At 39.8% G+C, this 25,565-nt stretch overlaps 1 protein-coding gene across 1 annotated transcript in view; it reads right to left on the reverse strand.

Moving 5' to 3' along the window:
- Nucleotides 1-197: 197 nt before the first annotated feature.
- Nucleotides 198-25,565, reverse strand: part of LOC104267119 (glycogen [starch] synthase, liver-like) — a gene marked incomplete at its 3' end in the record, with an annotated part of 30,207 nt that continues 4,839 nt past the window's right edge. The window contains exons 2-7 of the mRNA XM_009865224.1: nucleotides 20,230-20,411; nucleotides 16,701-16,892; nucleotides 15,684-15,869; nucleotides 4,108-4,252; nucleotides 701-818; nucleotides 198-318 (exon numbers count right to left, since the gene is read on the reverse strand). Coding sequence (XP_009863526.1) covers nucleotides 198-318; nucleotides 701-818; nucleotides 4,108-4,252; nucleotides 15,684-15,869; nucleotides 16,701-16,892; nucleotides 20,230-20,411 — 944 coding nt within the window. The remainder of the gene's footprint in view (nucleotides 319-700; nucleotides 819-4,107; nucleotides 4,253-15,683; nucleotides 15,870-16,700; nucleotides 16,893-20,229; nucleotides 20,412-25,565) is intronic.

Genomic DNA, 25,565 nt, shown 5'->3' on the forward strand with positions numbered 1-25,565 from the left:
TCATTTATTTGTAAGCAACCTGAGATCGTTATATACTCTGATGATTCAAGGAGAGAGCTTTATGAAATCTCTGAATATCCCATAAATATTCTCTTAGGAACAAGAATATAGCATGGAAATTCTTGCAGGTGACTTCCATAGTAAAGTAAGTTTGAACATAAGCTCTATGTTATCTATGTTTGCAGAAACATTCTTACCCTCAGCAAAAAATTTAATCTTGATAAGGCTTCTAGGAACATATCAGCTCCTTTATTGGAAAACTCGTATCTCCCAGCAATGAAGAAAAATAAGGTCTTCTCAAGACTGAAGTCAAGGTGGCTGAAACCAAGCAAACAAACAGACAAGCACAAAAGCATTTCTCAAGATATAGTCAAACAAAACACAGAACAACTTTCTATTCTGGAGGATTTTATTATCCGAAGAATATAATGAAAGTGAAGCTTTTCTGCTGTTCTTTAAATTAACTATCTTAATCTGACAAACTGCATCTTGAGCAAACAATGAAAAAAATCAGTCCCACAATCTGTTAAGCAGAGCTAGAACCGGTGTCTAAAATTCCTTTAGCTTCTGACTCAGAACACCCAGACAGATATTGAATAAGCTGGTAACATTTCACGTCCTTTTGTTAGTCTTCCTATTTTGATTCTTGCTTTAAATAACGTTGGACAACGTTGCTAATTTTTGAAAAGTAAAAGCATACCCATAGAAATGACCTCGAATGAACTCTTGGATCCTAGCCTTGTACATGGAATGCAAATTCTGAAACTCATGCATTGCTGAAAATTTCTTAATGTTCAAGCCATTTGGGGTGACAACATCTGGAAAAGCAGAGAAAAGGCAGAGGTAGACATCTTCAGAGTCAGAGAAATCCTTAAGGAAAGAACCAAAGTGTCTTTCATTTGTCAGTATGCAAACAGGTTATGTACTCTTATTACTGATGGATAGGGAAGAGCACTGTGTAACTCAATGGGCTCCAGCAGCTTACTCCACAAAGACATTGCATGAAGCACTCCACTTTCATAGAATCATAGAATTGTCAGGGTTGGAACGGACCTTAAAGATCATCTAGTTCCAACTGCCCCACCATGGGCAGGGGCATCTGCCACTAGACCAGGTTGCCTAGAGCCCCATCTGGCCTTCCAGGGATGGGGCTTCCACCCCCTCTCTAGGCAACCTGTGCCAGTGTCTCACCACCCTCATGGTGAGGAACTTCTTCCTAATGCCCAATCTGAACCAATCCATCTCTACCTTCAATCCATTCCCTCTAGTCCTACCACTACCCGACATCCTAAAAAGCCCCTCAGCAGCTTTCTTGTAGGCCCCCTTGAGATACTGTGAAGGCCACAATAAGGTCTCCTCGGAGCCTTCTTTTCTCCAGACTGAACAACCCCAGCTCTCTCAGTCTGTCTTCACAGGAGAGGTGTTCCAGCCCTCTCATCATCCTCGTGGCCCTTCTCTGGACATGCTCCAGCATGTCCATATCTCTCTTGTGCTGTGGGCTCCAGAATTGGATGCGTTACTCCAGGTGGGGTCTCACAAGTGTGGAGTAGAGGGGGAGAATCACCTCCCTCGACCTGCTGGCCACGCACCTCTTGATACAGCCCAGGACACGATTGGCTTTCTGGGCTGCAGGTGTGCACTGACGGCTCATGCTGAGCTTCTCGTCCACCAGGACCCCCGAGTCCTTTTCTTCAGGGCTACTCTCAAGCCCATCACTGCCCAGCCTATATTGATGCTTGGGATTGCCCTGACCCAGATGGAGGACCTTGCTTTGCACTATTTTATCCTGTACACCACATTAGCATAGACTCTGCTAAACAGTGAGCTCTCCCTGTGCCTTTTTATCCTGTCAAGACTTAAGTAATGTCTCCATTTAGCCATAAGGATTTTGTGCAATATGTCCTTTACCTCTTTATAATTGATATCACTGTTACATGCTTTATCACTACAGATTGAAAGCTCCTAAAAGCAGAAACTGTGCTGTACTATGTACTTATTTACTGTATGGCACAAGAGAGGTCTGTTCTGTCAAGACTTCTGAGGATTTACCAGAAAAGGGAGAATGTATGAAACCTTTTTAAAAAGATCATCACTCCATAATCTGTTGGATTTGTCCTAAAAATAGCCACAGAAGAGTATGCTTTACAATTTTATGTCTGCTCTCCTCAAAGATTCCAAAGCATCTTCAAATTAAAATCTATTGATTTCCAGTATCTTCTAAGGTAGAGTCAGCATTCACATTCTTTTCATAATTCAAGCTTAATGATCTACTGAAGGATTGCTGACCTTTCTGAACAGCCAATGTCTATGTTGATTTCACAACTTCAGAAATAATAAATAGTATGAGAATAGACTCCTACACAGTTTATTTGTGGTCTAAGATTCAAAGAAACTACTAAAGTACTTATGCCCATCAGAGCATATTTGTCTTCTAGGATTTGAGGTACCAATTCCTATTGAATTTCTACCTCTGTCAACATTAAGCATGATATATTTCAACAATTTATTTTATCCAAATATTAAATATATTTACATGGTTTCTCCAGAGTTGCAAGAATAATCAAAAAAAAGCTCAAGCCTGTGACTCTCTGTGCATGGAATTCTCTTCAGCTTCAGCTGATGTTCTATCTGTGAGCAGTCTGCAGATTTTCTCTCCCTAATTAAACTGGATTCAGACTCCCTTCAGCCTCCTAAAATCCCAAAACATAAACTATGATTTTCAAGAGTAGCTGTTGTGGGGAGAAGCCTCATGCCAATATAAAACAGCTTCAAAAGTCTGATTTTAAGACGTCATGTGTTCTGTAATTGGTTGAAAAAGACCTTTCACGGACATCCTAGATTAGATGATTGAACACTTAAATTACTTTTAAGACATGGCTGTCACGTTTAAAACAAAAAGTAAACATCTTCTAAGTACATCATCCTATTGACAGTCAGGAATGAAGCAAGGGATCCAAAGGGCAACTCTTTTACCCTGATGCATGGACCATGATGCGGCTTGAAGCACTGAAGTTAACAGGGATAAGGGTCCAAAACTATAATTATCACTGCAATTCACCTAAAAAAAAAAACCTACAAAGAATGAGCAAAAAAAAAAAAAGGTAATTCGAGCACTGCTATTCTTAAAATAACCACCTAAGATGTGAACACATCTGCTAAATAGTCTCATAATTGTTGTGCAGTTATTTCCCCTGTCATGCTTACCTGCAGATGAAGTATTGTGGCTTGTCCTTATAAAGCCCTGCACTGATTTAAAGAGAACTTAATGATACATCAAACTGGCATCAGGTCCTTATTCAAATTTCATGCATTGAACATGACAAGTGTTTTCTGGTAGTGTCATATTTTATAAGACTGATATAAATGGGAAAAATACAGCAAACTGTTGGGCATACATCCTGACTATATTTTTCCATCTGTACTGGACGGTTTAACAGAAAATATTATAACTATCTATGAAACTTATCATGGGTAGGTCCTAAGATCTTGATGGCCACAACTGTACTGCTAGTCTTGGCTGTGGGAGATACAGGGAAATGAACTGTATTGATTGATGGTTTAGTTTTTTGCCTCCTCATCTCTTTCAATATTAAGTAAAGGAAAACAGCATTAGCACTCAAAAGGGAAAGTCATCTTACACTCTGATTTGCACATGAAACTTTTTTCTACATTTCCATAATAATATATCACTCATCTCTAGCAAAGCAACAAATCTTGCACTGTAAAAGCTGGTGAAATATATTAAAAAGGTTCCAGCTTCTGCTTTTGTCAGTTGACCTGCATACATTACCACCACTGGTAATCATGCTATGGACAAAACTCCCGAGGCTGAGATGTCCTTGCAACTAAAGTCTAACATCCATAGTGTTAAACCAATACTCTCCTGAAACGGTACTAAAAGTAGTTATGAAGTGGTGCTGAACTTGATTTCTTCTGGATTCCATATGTTACTAGAATGTGTGTCAAGTGATATTATCTGCAATTTCTTTTGAAAATTAGTTATTCTCTGCTCTTCATGTTTGTACACCTGTCTCTATTATTTTCATTCCATCTGAGGAAAAGTAGGTACTCAGAGGAAATGTAATAAGAAAACAATTCAAGGCTTACCAGGATTTCTTTTAAGCATATGTTCTGCTTCTGTAGCTGTTATCTGTGAGACTGTGGTGAACACATGGGCACAATGTACAGATGCCCGTTCCATACAGTACCGATGGTAAATCTGTCTCTCTCCTGCTTCCTTGTCAATGTCAAACTGTTAAATAATAAAACAAAGAAAAATGACACCTGTGTGATATGCTCATCAGACTCAACCACAAAGAAGGTCTCTTATGTTAAGTTTCATTTCCCCAGAGAATAAGTATCGTGTGATTATGCTATTGGTTTGTCTTTCAGGTTTTTAACCATTTTACCAATTCAGAGTGGGAAGAAGCAAGAGAGGTCTCAGTTCCTGCATGTTCATGAAAAAAAAATAGTAGCTCTGCAGTGGACGGAGGCCTAGACTAATGATTCTGTGAAAAGTAAGGATCTGTACTATTTGGCCTACTGACTGGTAATATGTCATGCTACATGGTGCCTGGGTTTGCTGGAAAACTTAGGAGAGCAGGGAAGTTGTTGGTAACTGAAGGTATAGGGGAGAGAAGAAAAAAGGAGTGGGGATGAGGAAAGAACCTGGGAACTGGGTAAAATAGTGGGAATCATGGGTAGGCAAGAGAAGAATGGAGTTGCGGTAGAGAGGCTGGATGTAAGGAATCAGTTATAAATCTTGAGGGATTAAAGTAAACACAAAATGATGTATTTTCTGATATTCAGAGATATTCTTCCTCCAACTCCACCACTGTGATTTGCTGTTCCTTTTACTTCAATTTGAACACCATTAATTTCCAGAGGCAGATGTCAGTTAAACTACTATGTAAGACCATCTCAGATACCAAGGTATTTCTAAACTGCCTTTAATCCTTGCAGCTACCCCTTTTTTTACTGAGCTTAGGTTATCCTGATGGGAAAAAAACACACAATACCTACTGAGCCCATGCCTAAAAGTTCACTAATGCATTCACTAAAGCATTCACTAATGAGGCCCACTGCAAAATTGCTACAATATGGTTTAAAAAAAGAATAATGTTAATGGGGTGTCAATGATTACAATTACAATCCTCTTAGTCTTACAAGATGTTTCACTTCTGGGAATGGAAGTGCTGACCTCCTAAGGTCAACAGGACAGGCACCAAATAGACTGTGTGAGGTACATGGAGAGTGGCAATGACTGTCAATGGGCTGTCATTATCACTACCTAATGCTATGTGCGCAGACTGATTTTGATTGCATTTGACTCTGTAACTTCATTGACCATAATAGATTTAACCACTATTATAGGCAAGGCAGATAGCGCTTTCTATAGTTAGGACTGTTTGACCTTTGCCACAGCTAGTTGCTTTCAGTACTTTAGAACTTAGCCAGAAATAAAGCTATGTAGACCATGACTTTTTGTGCTCAATGCATGTTTAAGGCTGGTATAGAACATATTTTAAGAAATTTCAGCAAATGTAAGCCATTTTAGGGAATAAGTTTTAAGCTTGCTTTTTTTTTTTTTTTACTTAGGTATTTATATAGATTCAGATGTAGATACAGGTATCTTATAATGGTTTTGCTTAGAAACTTAAGTGCTCATATCCATTTTGCAGTGGTGCTACACTGCTGGTGAAAAATGGCTTCCGCTATATTAGTTGAAAATGCCACTCCAACGTGACCAAAAAATTAGTATTGAAAAATCTCATCTGAAAAGTTCTAGACAAACTAGACAGTTTCTTTGTTGTTGATGATCCTATATGTCGACAGTTTCTAGGCTTGGCAAAGAGCTTTTTAGAAAAATTAGGAAATACGCTTTACCACATAATGTGCTCTACATTACGATAAAATTTTTCAGTTTTATAAACATATATCATATTTTCCACATTCCCCAAGATAATTTTGGTGCATGAAATACAACCATGTCACAAGAGAAGATCTTTTCTGTATAACATACATGTCATTTGTCAGAGAAGTTGAATGGTAGAAAAAGCACAGGGCAGGACAGCAGAAGAAGAGAAAAACAAAGGTGACTCGCTAGAGTGCCACAGATCTCTAGCAGATCTTACTTGCCCTAAATTGATTCACACGCAGTTCTTAACTGCGTATCTCTCCTTTTCTGGTGCCTACCTTGTTATCTTTGGTATCTGTTGAAGGGTTGAGCATTCACATCTACATCTGAAATCCACTGGGCACGTGCTCTGAAGTTAAAAAGTACTTGGTACTGCTAACTCCAAGAAAAACTTCCCTACAAAAAACGTGCATGTTGTAGCTACCTTCCCTTACATGACTGTGGTGAACTAATTAATTAATGTTTCTGGAGCATTCACATAACACTGATGAATACTGCAAAACAACTCTTAAGAAAATAACAGTCACGTTCTTCAGAGCAGAAATCTTGATTACACGTTGTAAACAAGGTAGGAAGCTGCATATTGAACAATGCAAAACCAAAAATCATTATAATTGTTCAACCACTTTTTATTAAATCTGCACAAATGGGATGGCGTATGACTGCACAGTCAAATCTATGCAAGCTTCTTCAAATGCATCTGGCTTTCTATTAAAAATAGTTTTAAAATTGCTGGCAAACAAGTGGCTGGCCAAACTTTAAAAAGCTTATGTTCCCTTCTCCCTTTCTCATCAAGAATGGGTTCTTTATAAAACGTAATTAGAAACTAAATTGGGGACAGTTTCCCTATTTCTACATAAACACTCCGTCTAATGCTACTGGGAGAAAGGTTCATAAAAGAATTGTTCAAACAACTGTGACTTATTTCTTCCTAGCTTTTATATCTTTGATTGCATGAAAGTATTTTACACATTTAACACATACATTACTGATGTTTACTTCTTTATTGCTATTCATGTTTTCCTCTTCTGGAAATGGGAACGATTTTTTTTTTGTGCGTGCTTGCATGACTTTTGTCATGCGTTTTCAAAGCTGCACAGTTCCATGTCTATTAGCAAGTATAAACCGGGTCACCAGGTTCTCACATTTCATTTGCTCTCACTCTCCGGCAGTTTCCTCCACTGATCAGTAAAGCAAGATCTTGAACTTTGACCTCACATACAGCGCAGATTAAGAAACCTCATTGTGCACTCTGAGCAGGCTAGAGGTGTGCCTTCAGAAAATAAGCCTTAGGCAAGTTGAAGGGCAGGTTAAATGGAACTTAATTGACGAGATGTTGCAGGAGACAAATTTAGTCCACATAGCACTGTGCAAAGACAGCTGAGCTTGCTGTAACAGCATTAGCTCCAGAATTAGAGGCAGTGTGGGGCAACACAGCACTGTACTGAGCCAATACACCAAAACGAAGCAGAACACCAGTGCAGCTTGTTTGCTCTTCACCGTGTTCAGCTTGTTTGTTTTTCATGCGCAAACCAATGTTCCTGCTCAGGAATCAGCTCTGCTGTCTGGATACTTCTCTGCCCTAGCCTAGACACTTGTGTACTATGCTCCATAGTGCTGACGTTCAGCAAGAGCAAATCAAAATATCTGTGAAGTGCGTAGTGCTTACTTCTGTTTGTTGACTGTTATCAGCAGATGGGAACACCAACAAAGCCGCAGATGAAAAATGCATCAAGAGAATAACAGATCTAAGTCAGATCAACTGTTTATAGAATCATTTATGTTGGAAAAGAGTCTTAAGATCATCAAAGTCCAACCATTTCCTCCCTCAGTGACTTTTAAAGACTAACAACTTCAAAATCCACTTTCCTATAAATATTCCACTGCTGCTCCCAGTGAGGATCCCCTGCTACCCTGACTGTTAGATTATCAGAATTCATATGAAGGCAAGGGTTAGGGGGGAAAATGCCTCTCTACTTTCAAAGCAAAAAAGGAAGATGTCCCACAGATGTACAGGCAGGACATATGTGAGGAGCATAACATGTCATTCATGTCTTAAAATTCAGCATGTTAAGAGGTGCAGTAGGTAATCACTGAACCTCTCAGCATGACATTCTATGTAAGACAGCTAAGCTGATATTTGAATGCAAGAAGAAGTGAAAACCAAGCAGTTATGGGATACTGGCATTATGTTTTTGTTGAAAACAGTAAAGAGTCACTGAAGTAAAAAATCCAAATCAGACATTCCTACTTCAAAATGCTAAAGACAAATTGCAAAGGATTTACAAAAGCCCGGGAACGATCTGAGAATGGAAAAGGAGGAAAGGCTATATTAGCTATGTAAATACTTTTCTGAAAGACAGATAAATTATTTTACAATCTGCACATTCTATAGTTTCATAAAGCAAAAAAAAAAAGTATGATGAAAACCAGCAGAAGTTAGACAAAGACATATTCAGATTGGAATTAAAATATGCAGTTTTGATAATAAGTAACTTTGTGACACCTTTGTATAAATAATATAGGCTCCCCTCACCACTTGAAACTTAAGACTGGATGATGTTTTTGTAAACAGTTTGTATCTCAAATAAAAGGTATAGGCTTGATGCATGAATTTTTAGTGGAAGATTTTAGAGAATGAAATTATCTCTTCTGGTCTTTAAAACCGGTGGCACACTCGAGTTATTCAGTGAAATTTGGAAGAGTCAGAGATAGGCCTGGAGTTCAAACTCCTTCTCTGCCACTTCTAGCATAATCTCACTGTCTCCATTGTCTGAATTATGTAAGATTTGCTCTTTTTAAAATCCAGCTTACATTAAATTTAACTCCCATTGATTGTTACCTTGTACAAATAGAACTTTCATACTGGTATATCTCTGCCATGCCAAAAAAGAACGAAATTTACACTTCCTGGCTTAAGTCAGATTTACATTAGCTGCTCTACTAACAAAGCGGATCAGCTTTGCATAATAGTGAGCTCAGTGACAGCCGTGAGGGTACTGTATTAAGTGGAATGAGAGCTTGTGCTCCTATAATATCAGCATAAAAGTTCTTGACTATTCATTTTCATTGGGATTTTTAGTACTTCTCATTTACTTCTTGGGATCAGATAATCCTCCACCACCTTGCAGACTAGATTCAACTGGACTTGTACGAGTGAGTGAGATCTAAATAAAAGTGTTACACACTAGCAGGGCAACCTTATATAAGGAAAAAGGCAATGATGAATGAGATTATTTTTTTTAAAGCACATTTTCCATTGTAACTCAAGGTGATTATTTTAGTACAAAGGATCAGAGGCTGAAGCCTGCAAGCTTCTTCTTTATGCCAGGTCAGTGGTCCAAAAAATATTCCAGATGGTTACCTCTCAGATGAAATTCCAGGTTGGATCACCTGCCAAAAAGACTGTTCTCAGCTCTGCTGTCTATACACTCATGAAGTCGCCTGGATTATCAGTGTCTCTCAGACAATTTATGAAAGGTGTTGGTCTGTTTAAAAGCCTAAAGGTGTGAAATGAGACCAAAAAAAACCCTCCAACCAACCAAAATAAACCCTAAATAAGTCATTCCCCTTAAACGGTGGGGAAAGCAATAAGATTAACTTTCTTGATCTTCCTCTGAGAAGTCAGCTCCTCCTGAAGAGAAAAAAGCTCGGGACCTTTTTCACAGAACTTTGTACCTTCTGGCTTAGCTATTTTAGTCCAGTTTATTTTAGCAAGAAACATAATGCTATTCTCATCAATGTAAGAGCTACACTGACATGGGGACAATGAAAAAAAAAATGGTTGAACTATTTCGAGCTGCAAAACTTCTTAGGCATAGTTAAATCTATGATCATATCTCTGTTGGAAATTAAGCTCAGAACATACCCTGCTTGTTATTGAAATTCAGAAATGTTTACTTTGGAAGAGTTCAAGCCAGTAACCTGTAGGCAGGATTAGCAGTCCCTGACCCAGCCATTTACCCAGGATTCTTCAGATCCTTAAAAGTAAATAAAAATATCACACGCTACCAGTCACCTTCTGGTTTTGTTCTTTTTATTTTCTCTTATTTCCTTCCTCCAGCATCACAGAGATTTAAATATGAATCTAGGAACTAAAATACACACTGAATAGCTGGTTTATGGTCATTGCCTCAGGGATCCTTAGCTCAGACATAGCCCATCTGTTGTTTGTTACTTGCTACTGAACACAAAATGGTGTTACAGCTAGTGACTGTACCCTGGGCTGCATAAAAGCAGTGTGGCCAGCAGATCAAGAGCGTGATCCTACTGCTCTGCTCTGCTCTGGTGAGACCCCACCTGGAGTGCTGCATCCAGCTCTGGAACCCTCAACACAAGAAGGATGTGAACCTGTTGGCGTGGGTCCAGAGGAGGGCCACAAAAATGATCAAAGAGCTGGAACACCTCTCCTGCAAGGACAGGCTGAGAAAGTTCGGGCTGTTCAGCCTGGAGAAGAAAAGGCTCTGGGGAGGCCTTATAGCAGCCTTCCAGTGCCTGAAAGAGGCCTACAAGAAAGCTGGGGAGGGACCATTTACAAGGACATGTAGTAAATAGACAAGGGGCAATGGTTTTAAACTAGAGCAGGGCAGATTTAGACTAGCCATTAGGAAGAAGTTCTGTGTTAAGAGGATGATGAGACACTAGAATAGGCTGTTGTAAGAGACTATGTTAAACGTTTGTCTCAACCTTGTTGAAATTCCCCGCAAAGAAACTTCAAGGCTGCTGTTCGCAAGCTTGGACCACTGATAAGCCATGGGGCTTGACTCGACTATTGGTAAGTCCTAAACAACTTCAGGGCCCTGCTCAATCGCTGATAAGGCAGCTGTCCTGCAAGCACAGAAGCCCAACGGTGTGCAAGTTGCCAAGTCATACTATGGGCCCTCTGGACACCTGCGCATGCTCCACTGACACGCTGCGGGGGATGAAGATTGCTCCTGACGACCCTCATACACATGTGCTAAACAGGAGAAGGGTAGCAAAGCAGCTCTTGGGACACTATATAATGCCACTATGAACAACTACTCTCCAAAGATATTCCCCACCAAATCAAGTGGACCTGTGAGACACTGCTGGATGGTAGCTATACTGCTTGCTATCTTAAACATCTTACTGCTTCACTTTTTCATTTCCTTATCTTTCTTTCCTATCACTCTCCAGTGGTTGTTAGTCAATTAAAGGTCTTGCTGTTGTGACATCTGACACCGATTGTGTCTTAATTTCACTTCTGGGATCAAAACAAATCACCTTGACTCTAATCTCTATCAGGAATAAGCAGGTCAAGACAGCTGTCCAGAGAAGCTGTGGATGTCTCATCATGGGAAGTGTTCAAGGCCAGATTGGATGGGGCTTTGCGCAACCTGGTCTAGTCCCTGCCCAAGGCCGAGGGGATTGGAACTAGATGATCTTCAAGGTTCCTTCCAACTCAAATCATTCTATGCTTCTATGATGTTCACTATGCTCCTGTGCACACTGTTAAGGGTTTAACACTTGAATTTCCACAGGAGCAGAGGGAGCTAAATTTCTCCTAGTCCAGATGATCTGAGTTCAGACTGTAAGAACACAAAAACTGAATAATCTCATACAGTAATGCTGTATAAGAACCAGGTACTTGTCTATGACTGAGGCAAAGAGCAGATAGCTTGGGAAGAGGTCAGGAGACAGGAAACATTACAGTCTTATATCCATAGTGTACCCTCCTACCTTCCAGCAATCTACAGCTCTAATATACTAGGATGATCAGATCTACAGACCCCCAGAAAATGACCTCTTACCATTTACAGGCTGACATGTGCTCTTGGCTCACAAAAATAAGAATTTTGGTAGCTTTTAATTCAGGCCTCTGTGTGATTTAGGGAGCCCATAAAGAAACATGCATCAAAGTGTGGCAACCCTTCACTAAGTTATTTCTACCTTCTTCTCAAAACACTAGTAAGGCTGAAGGCTGAAGATGCCCCAGGTCCAGTGTTTGTGAGAGCTGTATGAAGACCACACAGAGCCTTCCCTTTCAATTTTATCACCTAACAGTGGCTGGTGACTTGCGTTCACTGTTCATAGGAGTGCCAGAGAAAATGTCAGCCACCCTGCCCCACACAGCCTTTTGCCTGATTATTGATATTAATGTTCACTCCAAACAGGCGGGAACTTGGTCCAAAACCTTCTCTGGTCTAAAGCTACTGACCTCACTGGTTTACTTCATAGAATACATTTGTACCTTCTATACTTCTGCCAGTTGGCACCTCTGGAGCTTTGCTAAAGTGAATTGAAGTGGTATTTTTCACTGTGGAATCCAGCAAAAGAAAGAAAACCTCAGTAATCCTTGGTATTTTTAGAACAGATATTTCAACTTATATCTCCTGTTCCTGCTTATCTGCTTATTACAGGAGTGGTTTAACACTGAAGTGGAAGAGTGCTGCACCATATGGGTGTGTGCCCACGTGTGTGTGTTTGGGGCGGGGGTGGGGTTGTGTGTGTGTGTGTGTGTGTGTGTGTGTGTGTTCAGAGCAGGCAGGGCTCATGGACAGTGGAGGGCAACTGAGGGAGTGTTACAGTGTCAGGGCTATCAAGAAATATTACGGTGAGGAACCACACACTGCACACATACATCCTGGGCACTGTGAAAGGAGAGAAAGGACTGTGAAGATGCCAGTTAATGGCATCTGATGACCTTCTATCGGTCATCAAAAAAACATGTCATGGTTTTGCCTGTAGATCCCATTGTTAAATCCTTCAATATTGCAGAAAAGCCCTTGGCCTCACAGGGCTGAGTAGAGCTCTCTCCAGCAGGCCTCTTTTTATGGACTGTGTTGCAGTCTAGAAAAGGGAACACGAGGTTTCCTCTTTTCTCTGTAAGAGCTGTACATGCCTGATTGTCTCTAGGTACAATTAAGCCATACCCTTTCCTCTTATGCTGCAACCATTTTTCTGTGATATCTGGCACAGCACATACTACAGTTGCATCTTTCCCACCTAAATCAGCTGCTGTGCTTAAAGCTGATGGAAACTGTGTTCTAACCATGAAACACTGATCAAAAGTGAGAAATGTAAGTCAGATATTATTATGCTTTAAAGGAAGAAAATTATGCAATAGCATTAAAATGGGAAAACCAGCTATTACACTTTGGGGTGTGAGGGGGTGCCACACCCTAAAATATATTGTCTTATCCAGAGATTAAACATTAGGAAGTCCTGGAGAATCTTCTCACTGGACAAATTGCTTGTTTGACCTTACTAGATTACTATTAGAAGACAACAACAAGAATAGCTTCTGAAGACTTAGCTACCTGTATCATTTAATTACTCTACTCCAGATCAACCTCTCAAGTTTCTCAACTGACTTTTGGGACTGGTTGATCTTTTTACAGCCAAAGGAGCCCTCATTAAGATTTCTGGTCTCCTACTAAAAGCAAACTTCGTCAGGAAGAGCTTTAGCACTCTATAAGCATGTTGTAAGTAGTATAACAGCTTGGCATCGTTTCCTCTGTTAGAACCTTTAAATGTCAATCTCTCCACAGAGAGCATAAAGCATTATGGTCTAGAAATCCACTAGTTTCCTCTATTAAATATTATTTACAGAAATTTATAGTAATACTTTAAACCGATACGTATGTTTTTCTCCATATATTCTTAGAATAAAATCCGAACAGAAACTTCCGTATTTATTATGTAGCTGATAGTTACCAAGGAGATTTATGAACCTCTGCAGAAGGATTGACAGTGCCTTATCAGATAAAGTTAACCCTGTCATGTGCGAACAGTATAAATGCTACTAAGACTATGACTAGATTATAAATTTATCACAATTTTTAAGTTCATTCAGATGTAAGATCATCACTTTTTCTTTTGAACACACAGGCAAGGGCGAGGCCACCAAAGTTATCATGGAGGGAAAAAAAAGCTGCTTTTGACAAAAGCAAACAATTTTGCTAGGTTACTTGTAGCTCATCAAATTAACCGGAACACAAACCAAACTAAAATATTTTTAGAATTTCCTTTACAAAAGGAGGGCAAGGCTCTGATTTAGTATTTTTAGCATTAGTTCACAAAACAATCAGCTTTTTTTTCTCTTTTTTTAAACTCTAATTTCTCATTTTAAATCCTCCCCTGCCCTATTTTTGTTGTTTGGGCTTTTTTCACTATGTCTTCCTTACTAACAAACAATGTGTAAGAATGCAAGGATGAACAAATAAAGTTACTACTGAAAAGTCTCCACTTGCTCAAGTGTTAAACCTGAAACTGTATGGTATTAGTTCTTTCAGTCTGGCTCTGTCTGACTTTAAACCCAGATTTTGCATATATACATATAAGGAGAATATGAGGGAGTAGGAACATCCAAACTGCCGAAACTGATGTCTGACAGCATGACTGGGTTATTCATGCTGCCTCACTAATGCACCTAACAAATGTATCTCACTTAAAGGACTAGTTTTATGAGGTGACAGATGGAGACAAATCTTTCAGATGGCAATTTGCTGATGTTTGCCTTATACTAATTGCAAAGAGGCCAGTGTAACTCCATTGATGATATAGGGAGCCTAGAAGGAGTAACCACTGATGTTAGTTACCTCAGAGAGAATTTCCCCTATGTCTACCATGCTGTCTCCAGAAGACACTGTTCCACAGCGTGTCAAGCTACTGCAAACTGACAACTGAGTAATTTACTGCATTGATTTTAGCCAAGGAAATGCATGGACAGGGAATAAGACAGTTGTTTTACCCTTTTAACTACTTTTGCCCTCAATAAATGCTGGAATTCAAAAATGTCTTGAACTCAGTTTTTCTGCAACCCTATTAGAAATTTCAGATCATGTAGTGTACCTCTGCTAAAGGCAGTGCTAAAGACATCTGGGTCCTTGAAGTGTTGATTTGTGTTATGCTTTGAGTGGAAAGCAAACAGTGAAAACCAAAACCACTAGACAGTTTAAAAAAATTCCAAGAAACAGATGTCGGTCTTCTGATCTCAGCAAATACTTCCTACATTTGCAAGTTACAAATTAAGCCTAACCTGAAAAGCTTGAAAGTCAAAGGAGTTATTATGCAAGAATTAAGAAGTGGGCTGGGGAAAGAAAAAAAAATAATGGAAATCTGGGGTAATATCAGCAAGAGGAGGGTGACTGGCTATTGTTTCTACTGCCTTTCATTAAGTAAAAGTGATGTGATGCTGGACCCAAAGCGTCAGACATGACCACAGTTGAAGAGGTTTTATATTCACTGGTTACTTAACAGTAACTCCCAAACCATAGCAATCAGCTCAAGCAACAGATGCCTTTCCTGAACACATAGGTGAAAATTCTCAAGGATGCTTGACTTGCAGCAATGTCTGGGCTAGTAGCTCTCCCCTTGCTTTTGAAAAATGCCCCAGACCATAAAAAAGAAGGTTAAGACTCTCTGTTGGCAATCCCAAACTGCTGCAATATTTCTTCCTATATCGGTGGGTTGGACTAAGGCACTGACTTGATTGGAAGCTGAGTAAGTTTCAGTACTCTGTAGTGCAAATCTGGTAAATAAAAGTTCACTGAAGGGAGTGCAAATATTCTAGACTCTATTGATCTTTAAGGCCTGTCAGATGACACGGAGACAAAAACACTCATGCCTAGACACCTCATAGTCTTACAGATATCACTTCTTACGCTCTGGGACTGACATCTCACCCAGCTTTGGGTCAATCACAAGTGATCACACAAGTCAGAAAATACAAGATATGGTGTAACACAGTAAATAGAAGCTCATTAGCTGAATAAAAAGAAGGAAAGGGGAAAATCTGTCTTACCTGGTCGAGATTGTTGTAAAAATCTATACTGGCTGCACACAGGTATCTCCCAAGTAGAGTCGCATGGGTAGTAAAAATTGTGGCGACAGGAAGTTTCTGAGATCGAGACAGTATTAAACCCACTCCTGCCTGCCACTCATGGAAATGGGCAATTATGTTAGGCTTGTCATCAAACTGACAGGTAAGCTGAAAATAGTTAGAATGAACATACATGAAACACACATTATCCCATCCGTCATCCCAGCCCCAGAAATTTTTTTTTTTCATGTCTTCTTCTATGTGCCTGCTTTTTTTCATAGAGGAAAGCAGTACAGTGTTTTAAGTGGTCATGTGTCTTGATTCTCATCATCCCTAATCCTTAGCCCACGAATTAGATGTGCCTCACTGGTGCCTCAGAACAGAATCCTTCCCAGAGTGTTAGGGAGCTCTGGCAAGCACAGTCACTCTTCTTTCTTTTAACTTGCTCTTCTGCTGTTGAAACTCTAGTTTGGATAAGAAAATCATGAGCACCTATGACAGACAAATGATTCTGCAGATTAATAAAGGTTACTTTCTCCAGGTAAACTGTGGTAGAGTGACATGTGAAGTCACAGTGCTATCATTAATTCTTTCAGTCTGTCTACATTCTGTGTTTAAGGTAGTATCTAATTGAGGTGCTATGTCTTTGATTGTCTTCAAGGATATTTTGTGAGTATTACAACTGTACTACCATAGGAGACAAAAAGGGAGTTTGTGATTCTACTTTTAAGAGCGTCTGGTGAAAATTAAGCAAGTTGAGAAGAAACAGAAAGAACTGACATTAAAGACACAGCCGCCCACTCTCCTTGTCCCAGAAAAACATGGTTAAATGATCACTTGAGAATACGGTTAAATGATCACTTGAATTTTAAGTTTTAAATACATTGGGTTATCAATCTCCTTAAAATCACAGTTTTCAAACTGATGAATAGGAACCACATCCCGAAGCTTTTTTGCTCTGCTGACATGTTTGAAAATCTCTAGATTTAAAAACTGTACCTCTTTTAAAAACCAGGCTGTTAATGATCCAAAAATCACGGCATCGTTGGCTTCTCGGTCATGAAAAGGGATCCCTATGTTGCTGACATCCCAAAATTCACCTTTCCACTTGTCCAAATTCCAAGCTGCTGATCCTATATCAAACAGTAAGACATATGGGCTGCCCTCTATCAGCCATCTTCCAAAAAAGACCTATGGGAAAGAGGCAAGGATATAAGTAGAAACATGTTAAAGGGAATGTAAAGGCCAGTTAGCATAATTATTTTCATCCATTAAATATTAAGTGGTTTACATAAGGAATATGTGGTCATAGTCTTACATATCCAAGATTTGCAGGTTTCCTTGCAAAATACATAGAGTAATACTCAACCAAAGGCAGGGGTAAAAGGAAAATACAGTCTTCAGGAATACTTGTTTTTACTCTTTAGGAGTATTTTAAAAGTAAATACTTTAGGAATATTATAATAATCTTTAGGAAAAGCGAGACCAGGGAAGTGACTGTCCACTTGCACTTGGCACTGGTGAGGCCACACTTCAAATCCTGTGTTCAGTTTTGCACCCCTTGTTGACATTGAGGTGCTGGAGCCTGTCCAAAGAAAGGCTGGAGAGCAAGTCCTATGAGGAGCAGCTGAGGAAACTGGGGCTGCTTAGCCTGGAGAAGAGGAGGCTGAGGGGAGACCTTATTACTCTCTACAACTACCTGAAAAGAGGCTGTAGCGAGGTGGGGGTCGGTTTCTTCTCCCAAGTAACAAGCGCCAGGACAAGATGAAATGGCCTCAAGTTGCGACAGGGGAGGATTAGATTGGACGTTAGGAAAAGCTTCTTCACTAAAAGGGTTTTTAAGCGTTGGAATGGGCTGTGGTGGAGTCACCATCCCTGGAGGTATTTAAAAGACATGCAGATGCAGTGCTTAGGGACATGGTTTAGCGGTGGAATGAGCACTGCTAGGTTAGCAGTTAGACTCGGTTATCTTAAAGGTCGTTTCCAACCTAGACAGCCCTATGATACTGTTTTTAAGACTTTAATTTTAGATTTTCATTGAAATGTTAACTTTCATGAAAAAAAAGGCTTAGGAAGACTACAGTTGGTTGAATAGCGTGGTCGTATCTTATTGAAGTATCTATGCCATTTTTGTTCTTATTTCAAAATCTTTATTTTCTTTCAGTCAAATTTGTCTCCAATATTTTGCCATTTGTGCTAGATTACTGGTGACAGATTTTGTGGGACAGCTGCTTGGTACCTGTATCTATTTTGTCATTCCTCCCAAGCAGCATAGCTGATACCCTTTAGCAGAGCAGAAGTTTTAATCAGAAGGCATAATAATACCTAAAAACCACATCAGGCTAAAAATGCAGCTTTCCTGCTTTATCTGCATCAGTATGGCTAAACTTCTCTAAAAGCATTTAGAACTTCACTGATATAACCTACCTGCCCAACCAGGACAGCAGGCTGGACCATCATAAAGGAACACAACACAGCAGGGCCCACACTACAGATTTTACCAGTCTGCACAGTCAAATTATTTCACATTAATGCTACTATCAAAATGGCTATAGCAGTAGAGACATATTAATCAGGAAGAAAAAGGAATCATTTATGCCACTGTTCAAAATCTCTTTTCATGCACCAACCCCTGCAACCTCAGGGGTTGAACTCAACTCTGATTCTAGAATGGGGAGAGTAGAGGTCAAGTCTTGAAAATGAGATGAAAGCTCTTAGAGCAGTTTTCACAGACAGCTCTGTGAAGGAGGGTCAAGTCCTTACATCCTTATTTCAGGCTATCCAGGTTTCTTATTCAGGAAAATGAGGTTAAAAAGCCAGGAGTTTGTGTGAAACCAGCCTTCACCTAAATATGGAGTCAGGTTGTGGCAAGGAACACATCTGACCTGAGAAGTTTGGAAGCATCCCTAGGTCCTCTGGTTTAAAGGGATCCATTGTGATGCATACGCAAAATCCAGACATAAATGTTAATAGGATAAGCACAGCTCCTGGAAACTAGAGCGTCATTATTAGACATCAAAGCTATACTTGACGTACCTGGGACAGATTTGCTGCTATATATGAATACTTCAGCAGCACAATGCATGTGTTGGGCTGGCAGAGCGGGCTGATTAAATTGAATGTATTGCTGCAGCAGCATGGAGTGTATATATAGCACTGCAATTAATCTGCCCCACAAGTCTTTAGCTGTTTTCCAAATAAAGGAGTGTTACACAGCTTGCAGAGACATCTCTTTGTAAGCAACAGAAGCAACATGGGAAACTTGATCAATCACTTATGAAAATCTGATTAGAAATAAGAAGTGGCAGTTAGATTAGACCTTTTAGTTTGAACCTCAGCCTGAACAACCCAAGCATCGCATTTTGTTACTGTCCCCAGCAGACACTTTCCCAAGCTGTGGCACACAGGTGTCCAACAACACACTTCTACATAATACGCAAGAGAGCATTAGATCCTAATAACAGCAGAATTGCAAAAGGACATAACATATTGCCAGTGCCACAGCTGCTGGCAGTCCAAGAACGTCGCGAATTTCTACATTAAGGTGTGTCGTGCTCCTCAGCCACAGAACCTTGTAAGAATGCTTCCTTGCTGCTGCCTCTCAATGCTTTTCACATCTGTTCAGCACGTATTATAAGCAGACAATCTTCCCTCCTGCAAACTAGCATCTCTGAGGGAGATGATGATTCAATGATATATTAGAGTGAAGGTAACTTCTGGATCTCTGATGAGGACTTGAAGAAAGGAGGTCAGATTTAGCATGTGTTATCTTCTACCCATTTTCAGGTAATTAATTCTCCTGAAGGCTGCAGCTGCTTGCAGCTTAGTAGCTTGCCCAGCAACATAGCATATTCCATTCCTTTCAGCAGATCAGCTTCATAGGAAGAAGTTTATTTCTAGTTTATTGATGGAGAAACTGAGCCACAGAAAGGCTATGAAGTTTGACTGAGATCACACAGTAAACACTGGTTAAATATTCTTTAGGAAACACAGATGAATTCACCCCTTGTGCTGTGGTTTAACCTCTCTTCCTAGGGAACAGACAGCTAGTTTCATCTGAGGAAACAGATTCTTGGTCAGGTGGGTGCTTTTCTTAAGTCCTCCTGTGGTTTCTGCCTTCACAGCTTTCAACTCCATATAATGCTACATAAGAAAAATCTTGAGCTAGTGGAACGCTCTGCTCTCTCCAGCACAAGAACGCCAAATGGAGGGGTTCAGTCTAAGTAAGGTCATACAATATGTACTAAAATCTCACTGTATTTAGAGACTAGATAAATAAGTCATTAATCCAATTAAGCAGACTTGCAGATAAATGACTGTTAAAACCTGTAATTGGATAAACAGGTTCTTCCTCAAAAATAACCTTTAATGAATTGACTGCTGTTCTAACGGTGGATTCTGAGCCTTTCCCATTGTGACATTGACCAGGACTGCTGTGTCAAGTGGAACACCAAGAGCATTAACCAAAACTGTAATCTCCTCAGAGTCAGCTTTGTTGCCCTGGGAAGCAGTAACACATCTGATTTACCTGACACCCCTGGCTTTTCATGGTATCCATGGCCTTCTTAATTGCAGGGTTTGGAGGTTCACAAGCTTCCACCTGAGTCTTCACATTGTGCTCAAAATAGGGACCAACCAGAAAATAGTTTTCACCCCATTCATCTGCTGTCGTTTTGGCTTTTGTCTGGATCACAGTGTAAATGCCTCCCACTGCAAAAGAAGATCACAAAGAACAAAAAATAGAAAGGGGCACAGGCCACAAAGCTCTAAAATAAGCTCCAACCCACCTGTGGATCAGATACACTTCTAGTTAAATCATTTCACACATTCAGATCTTAAGTGAAACCCAGATTCTATCAAATAAACAGAAGCTCAGTCTCTTAAGTGGAATCAGAGCTTCACGGTTCAGCTGAGGAGTATGCATTGATGGAAGACTGTGTGTAATTCTTAAATGACCATTGAATGTTTTGCTTACTCCTGGGTGACTGCATATGGCTTTCCTGAATTTCTCCCCTAATCTCAAATGTACACCTTCTGTCCTTCAATGTTATTTTTATCTAGTCCATGATGTCTTACATTTCTTTTAAGTGTTTAAAGTGACACCACAAATGTTCAACCAATACATTATTTTACTCCTATGCTACTCCCCCCTTTTTGGATCTTCACACTCAGATTGTAGGATTCAAATCCTGAGGCTCATGCTTCCACTTTCCCATGCCTAAACTTGATTCTACCACATCCTAAGCACAGTCTTCTACTTTTTTATTGCAGCAGGTATAATTTTCAAACATATTTTTCATTATGTGGAAATGCATGTGTTAAGAACTGAGCTGGCACTTATAGCTTATTTTACACAAATCGCTGACAAAAGTTCAGTGACTGATGGATTTCATAGACTACTGACTATAAAAGTGGATTTAAACTAATATCCTCAAAGCAAAAGATGTCACGTTCCATTATCATTCTAAGGAGTTGTTAAAGTTGGAGTGAATGCAACCTACACTGCCAATATAAATGTCTGCAGCACCTACCACCACAATATCGGTCTGCTCACAGCAATGAGGTTGGATTAGATGATCTCTAAGGTCCCTTCCAACCTAAGCCACACTATGATTCTATGATTTTAAAAAATAAATGTAATATTAAAAAGTATAAGAGAATGTGACAATGATGTCCCCTGATGAGTCAATACACATCTGTCCAGTCTTGCACATGGTATGCAAGATTCACTTAGCTGCTTCTTCCCACAGTTTTCCACTGCCAGCCCTGTAACGCAGGGCTGCCTTGCAAATCCTCCTTTGCCCTAAGACGCACAGTACCAGGGAGCAAGCATTCTATCACAATAAATTTGAAAGAACAGCAGTGCATGTTTGAATCCATGGAGTGGAAGGGAAGGCAAGGGAAAAGACAATCAGAGGCTAGGCAGCTGCTGTACAGCAGAGAGAAGTTTAGCATAGCTCTGGTGATTTTAAAGCGTGGTAAGATAAATGAAGCTCAACAGGTACAAGCAAGCAATGAAAGGACTAATAGGAAGAGAATTAGTGTTCCTGCATGAACATTTCATCCTCCACTGAATTTGGAAAGGTTTGGTAATATTCCAGGCAAGAAGTATGTGTTATGCTTTTCAGTAGGGACATCAAAACTGTAAGAGGAATCAGCACTCAAAGCTGCCAGTGATTGACACCAGTTACTCCAGGCTCACTTTTTAAAGGTACTGGGGCATCCAGAGGTGCTAGTGCACTATACAAGGCAAGAATCTTGAGAAGTTACCCAATCCTCCTTAAAAATCTACCACAAACTACCACTATTTACAATAGAGCAGCTGAAGTTGCTCAGCACTTTGGGAGATTAGTTCCCATATTAATTAAACTGTGTGACCTGACAACTATAGAAAGCCCTCTGCCAAGCCTGGTGTCTTGCCGCTCTGAGAAACTGGACAACAGAGCTATATTTTCTATTGTGTCCCTAGAAACAAAACTGTGCACTTAAAATCCTTTTCTCTACAAATATCCCACTTGTTTTGAATGCTGGAAGGGCCCCTAGCCCTACTATTTTTATGTCAAGATGTCTTAACATTCTAGGTACTTTACAAAGAAAACCTAATGCAGTTCCAATCTACTAGCTTGTTAATTAGAATTATTACAATAAATTATTTCTCTGCATAGTAACTCAAGACCTAATAAAACAAGAATCTTATAGATATATGTTCCTAAGTCAAGCATACATGGCAAGAGTTCATGTCGTATAGTCATGGCAGAAGGAAATATATGCATAAGACTATTCTTCTCTACTTCATTAGGACTAGAAAGCTAAGAAACTAACTTACAGTCATCATACTTTTCCACAGCTGCTGTGGACAAGGACTTAGATAAATCTTAGATAAGTAACACTATATATTCCCTCCAAGTTCCTCTGTTCACAAGCTGAGAGAGACTACCTGAATAGCTTGGATTCAGGTAAACATATAATTTTAATTCTTTGAGACAAGTCAGAATGTTCAACCCATAAAGTGGTAGAGTTGCAATGGCATGTCTGTTCTTACAGGGTAGTAAACACATCGTATGAGCATGAGGCACTTCAATCCAACATCAAGAAATATAGGGCTTGGTAGAAATCTTAGTCATGAAACTAGTTTGTTTTAATTGGCAAAAATACACAAAATAAGAGAAGATTTTTTTGTACAGCCTGAGGGAAAAGAGAAAATATGTCCTTGCAAGATGAAAGACACCAAATAACATGGTAGAGCTGTATATAACTAGAGGGCTGCAAAGCTCCTTCCCCATCACTACAAGAGCAGAGATCAGCCTCTTTCATACTGCCAGGTGTTCAGCGTTGAATCAGCTGTTTCCACAGCTATTCATTTTCAGAGCAGTAAGAAAGCTGCAGCTCAAGAGCTGAGTAGAGCCCAGAGCTTTGCTTTGTACAGCCAACAAGGTCTTTTTCACAACGTTTTGCTTAGGACTGCTGTGTGTCCTACAGCATGCCCTGCCCAAAGTCATCTTGAAGGTTCTGATGGAGAAAAGGTAAAAACATTTCAGGGCACTGATTTGCCTTAAATGCAGTGAAAAGTACTTAGGGTTAAAAAAAAATAAGGGCATGTTTTATGGATTGTGAAAACTCTTCAGAAGATAGCTGTGATAAAAGCTCTGTATTATCTGGCCCCAAAACTTGATTTGTTTTCCCTGTTACCATGGAAATACGACTCAAAGCATGTCTGTGCATAAGCTTTAATTGACAGGGGAGGGAAACTGTGCAAGGGAAACTATGTATGTGGAAAGTGTTGGGCATAATTTTAAAAAAGACACCTCAAGAAGAACAGAGCAATGTCTAGAATAATGTATTTACTTTGGAAATTACACTTTCTAATAGCAAATTCAAGGAACACATTACATATCATTAAGATATAGCTTATATCTGCTCAGCTACTTTGAATTCCCTAGAAGTACCTGTGCTAGTAAGCAATGTGTTACATACCTTGTGGAGGAACAGACTAAAGGTTGACATATTCACCTGAAGCCTAACAGAATTCCCAAACTGCTTTCAACAATTTGATAAACCTCCTTAAACTTCTCTAATATGATGGTTTAAGATCATATTATAAACAGAAAACCTTTCCAAACTACAGAGATGTACCAAAATCCTACAATATTGCAAGTTCCTGTAGGCAGCTCTGAGGTTTTGTACTTTGAAACATGTTTTACAATGAACAATAAAAGACAAAATGAGAAACAGATGCAGAACCAGGAGAGATCAGAACCAGATAATAGGTTTGGATCACCACAAACATGGGGAAATAGCAGTAAAATGTGGATACAGGGCTAGGTTAGTGTTCTGATCTCCATCAAAACACTTTATTCAAATAATTTAAGTTTTTGAAAAATTTAAAATGTCCCTGAGAGAAAAATATTTCTACTATTTCTTTTTTTTAAATACGTGGTTTTAACTTTTTGACCAGAGTAAAGGAAATCAAATTAATACAGGGAACATTTTCCCCATTTATTTCCTCTCTATTCTTCTTCTTTTTCCAGGGAAGAATACACTGATGTGGAAAGAGGAAGTAAAATGTTTGAGAAAGAAGGATTTTGTTCAGTTAAGAGTAGTTCATCATTTTTTTTAGTGGCCTCTTTAAAAAATAGAAGATGAAATACAATATCTTCTCAGAAAATATTTCATAGAATTATTTACAAAAGTTTGAATGTTTTCATGTATGTTGCCACTAAGAATTTGTCTAAAGGAGTTATTTGCATCACTCCAGCCATTTCCTTCTTTCTTCAGTTCAAGTCTTGGTGCATTATTCCTTTTGTATATTTAAAATCCAAGCAGCAGTTAGAGACCTCCATCAGAACCATCTAAATAAACAAAAAGCCTGTGAGTCACGAACAGTGTCCCGATGTCATATCGCTACTGAGGACAATATTAGGCAGAAGCAGAGATCTAATCGTGCAACTGAAGATCTTCATGCAAGCTCTAGTATGTAGATATGCTCTTTCTGCCTCAAGTGCACCAGGTGAGGTTTAAGAAGGAGGTTTATTAGGAAAAATTTCTTTACTGAAAGAGTGGTGAGGCGTTGTAACAGGCTGCCCAGGGAAGTGGTGGAGTCACCATCGCTGGAGGTGTTCAAAAAAATGTGCAGATGTGCCACTTTGGGACATGGTTTAGAGGTCATGATAGTGTTGGGTTGACAGTTGGACTAGATGGCCTTAGAGGTCTTCTCCAACCTTAATGATTCCATGATTCTATGGTTCAATGTTGTTATATGGAAAAATGCATTGCCAATGCTTTTTGTCACCTGATGAGGAAAGGTCCACAGCTTCCAGGGCTACGTAGGAATTGCCCTGACAAAAAAAAAAGCCTTCTGGAGCTGTGATCCTCTGACCATGGAATTGCCCAGACTTCTCAAAACTGCCAGAGATACCCCCTGCTCATTTTACTCATTCTCCCACTCACCCCACATGCCAGAAGGACAGAGGGAAGGAGCAGCAGAAACCAAAAAAGAAAGGAGAGAGATATCAAGAGAAACTGTGTGAGACAGAGAGAAGCGGAGATTGTCACTGACTGCCGAGTTCTTCCCCACACGCGTTTGCTACGCAGGAGCAGAGGATCGGGGTGCTCCCAGAGCTCCTCAGCTTCTTTGCTGTGACATGACCAGGCCACTCTGGAGGCACAAAAGCTTTCCTGGGGACTCTGGCTGCCAGGGAATCCAAGAAAGAAGTGGTACCCCAGGTTCAGGATTCAACTGAGTTCACAGCTACATTTACCAGTTACATCAACTATCACAGAGTCATAGAACAGTTTTGGCTGGAAGAAACCTTCAAGATGATTGAGTCCAATGTTTTCCTAGCCCTATCGACACCACTAAACCAT

The sequence above is a fragment of the Apaloderma vittatum genome, unplaced genomic scaffold (genome assembly GCF_000703405.1).
Source record: "Apaloderma vittatum isolate BGI_N311 unplaced genomic scaffold, ASM70340v1 scaffold842, whole genome shotgun sequence".
NCBI lineage: Eukaryota > Metazoa > Chordata > Aves > Trogoniformes > Trogonidae > Apaloderma > Apaloderma vittatum.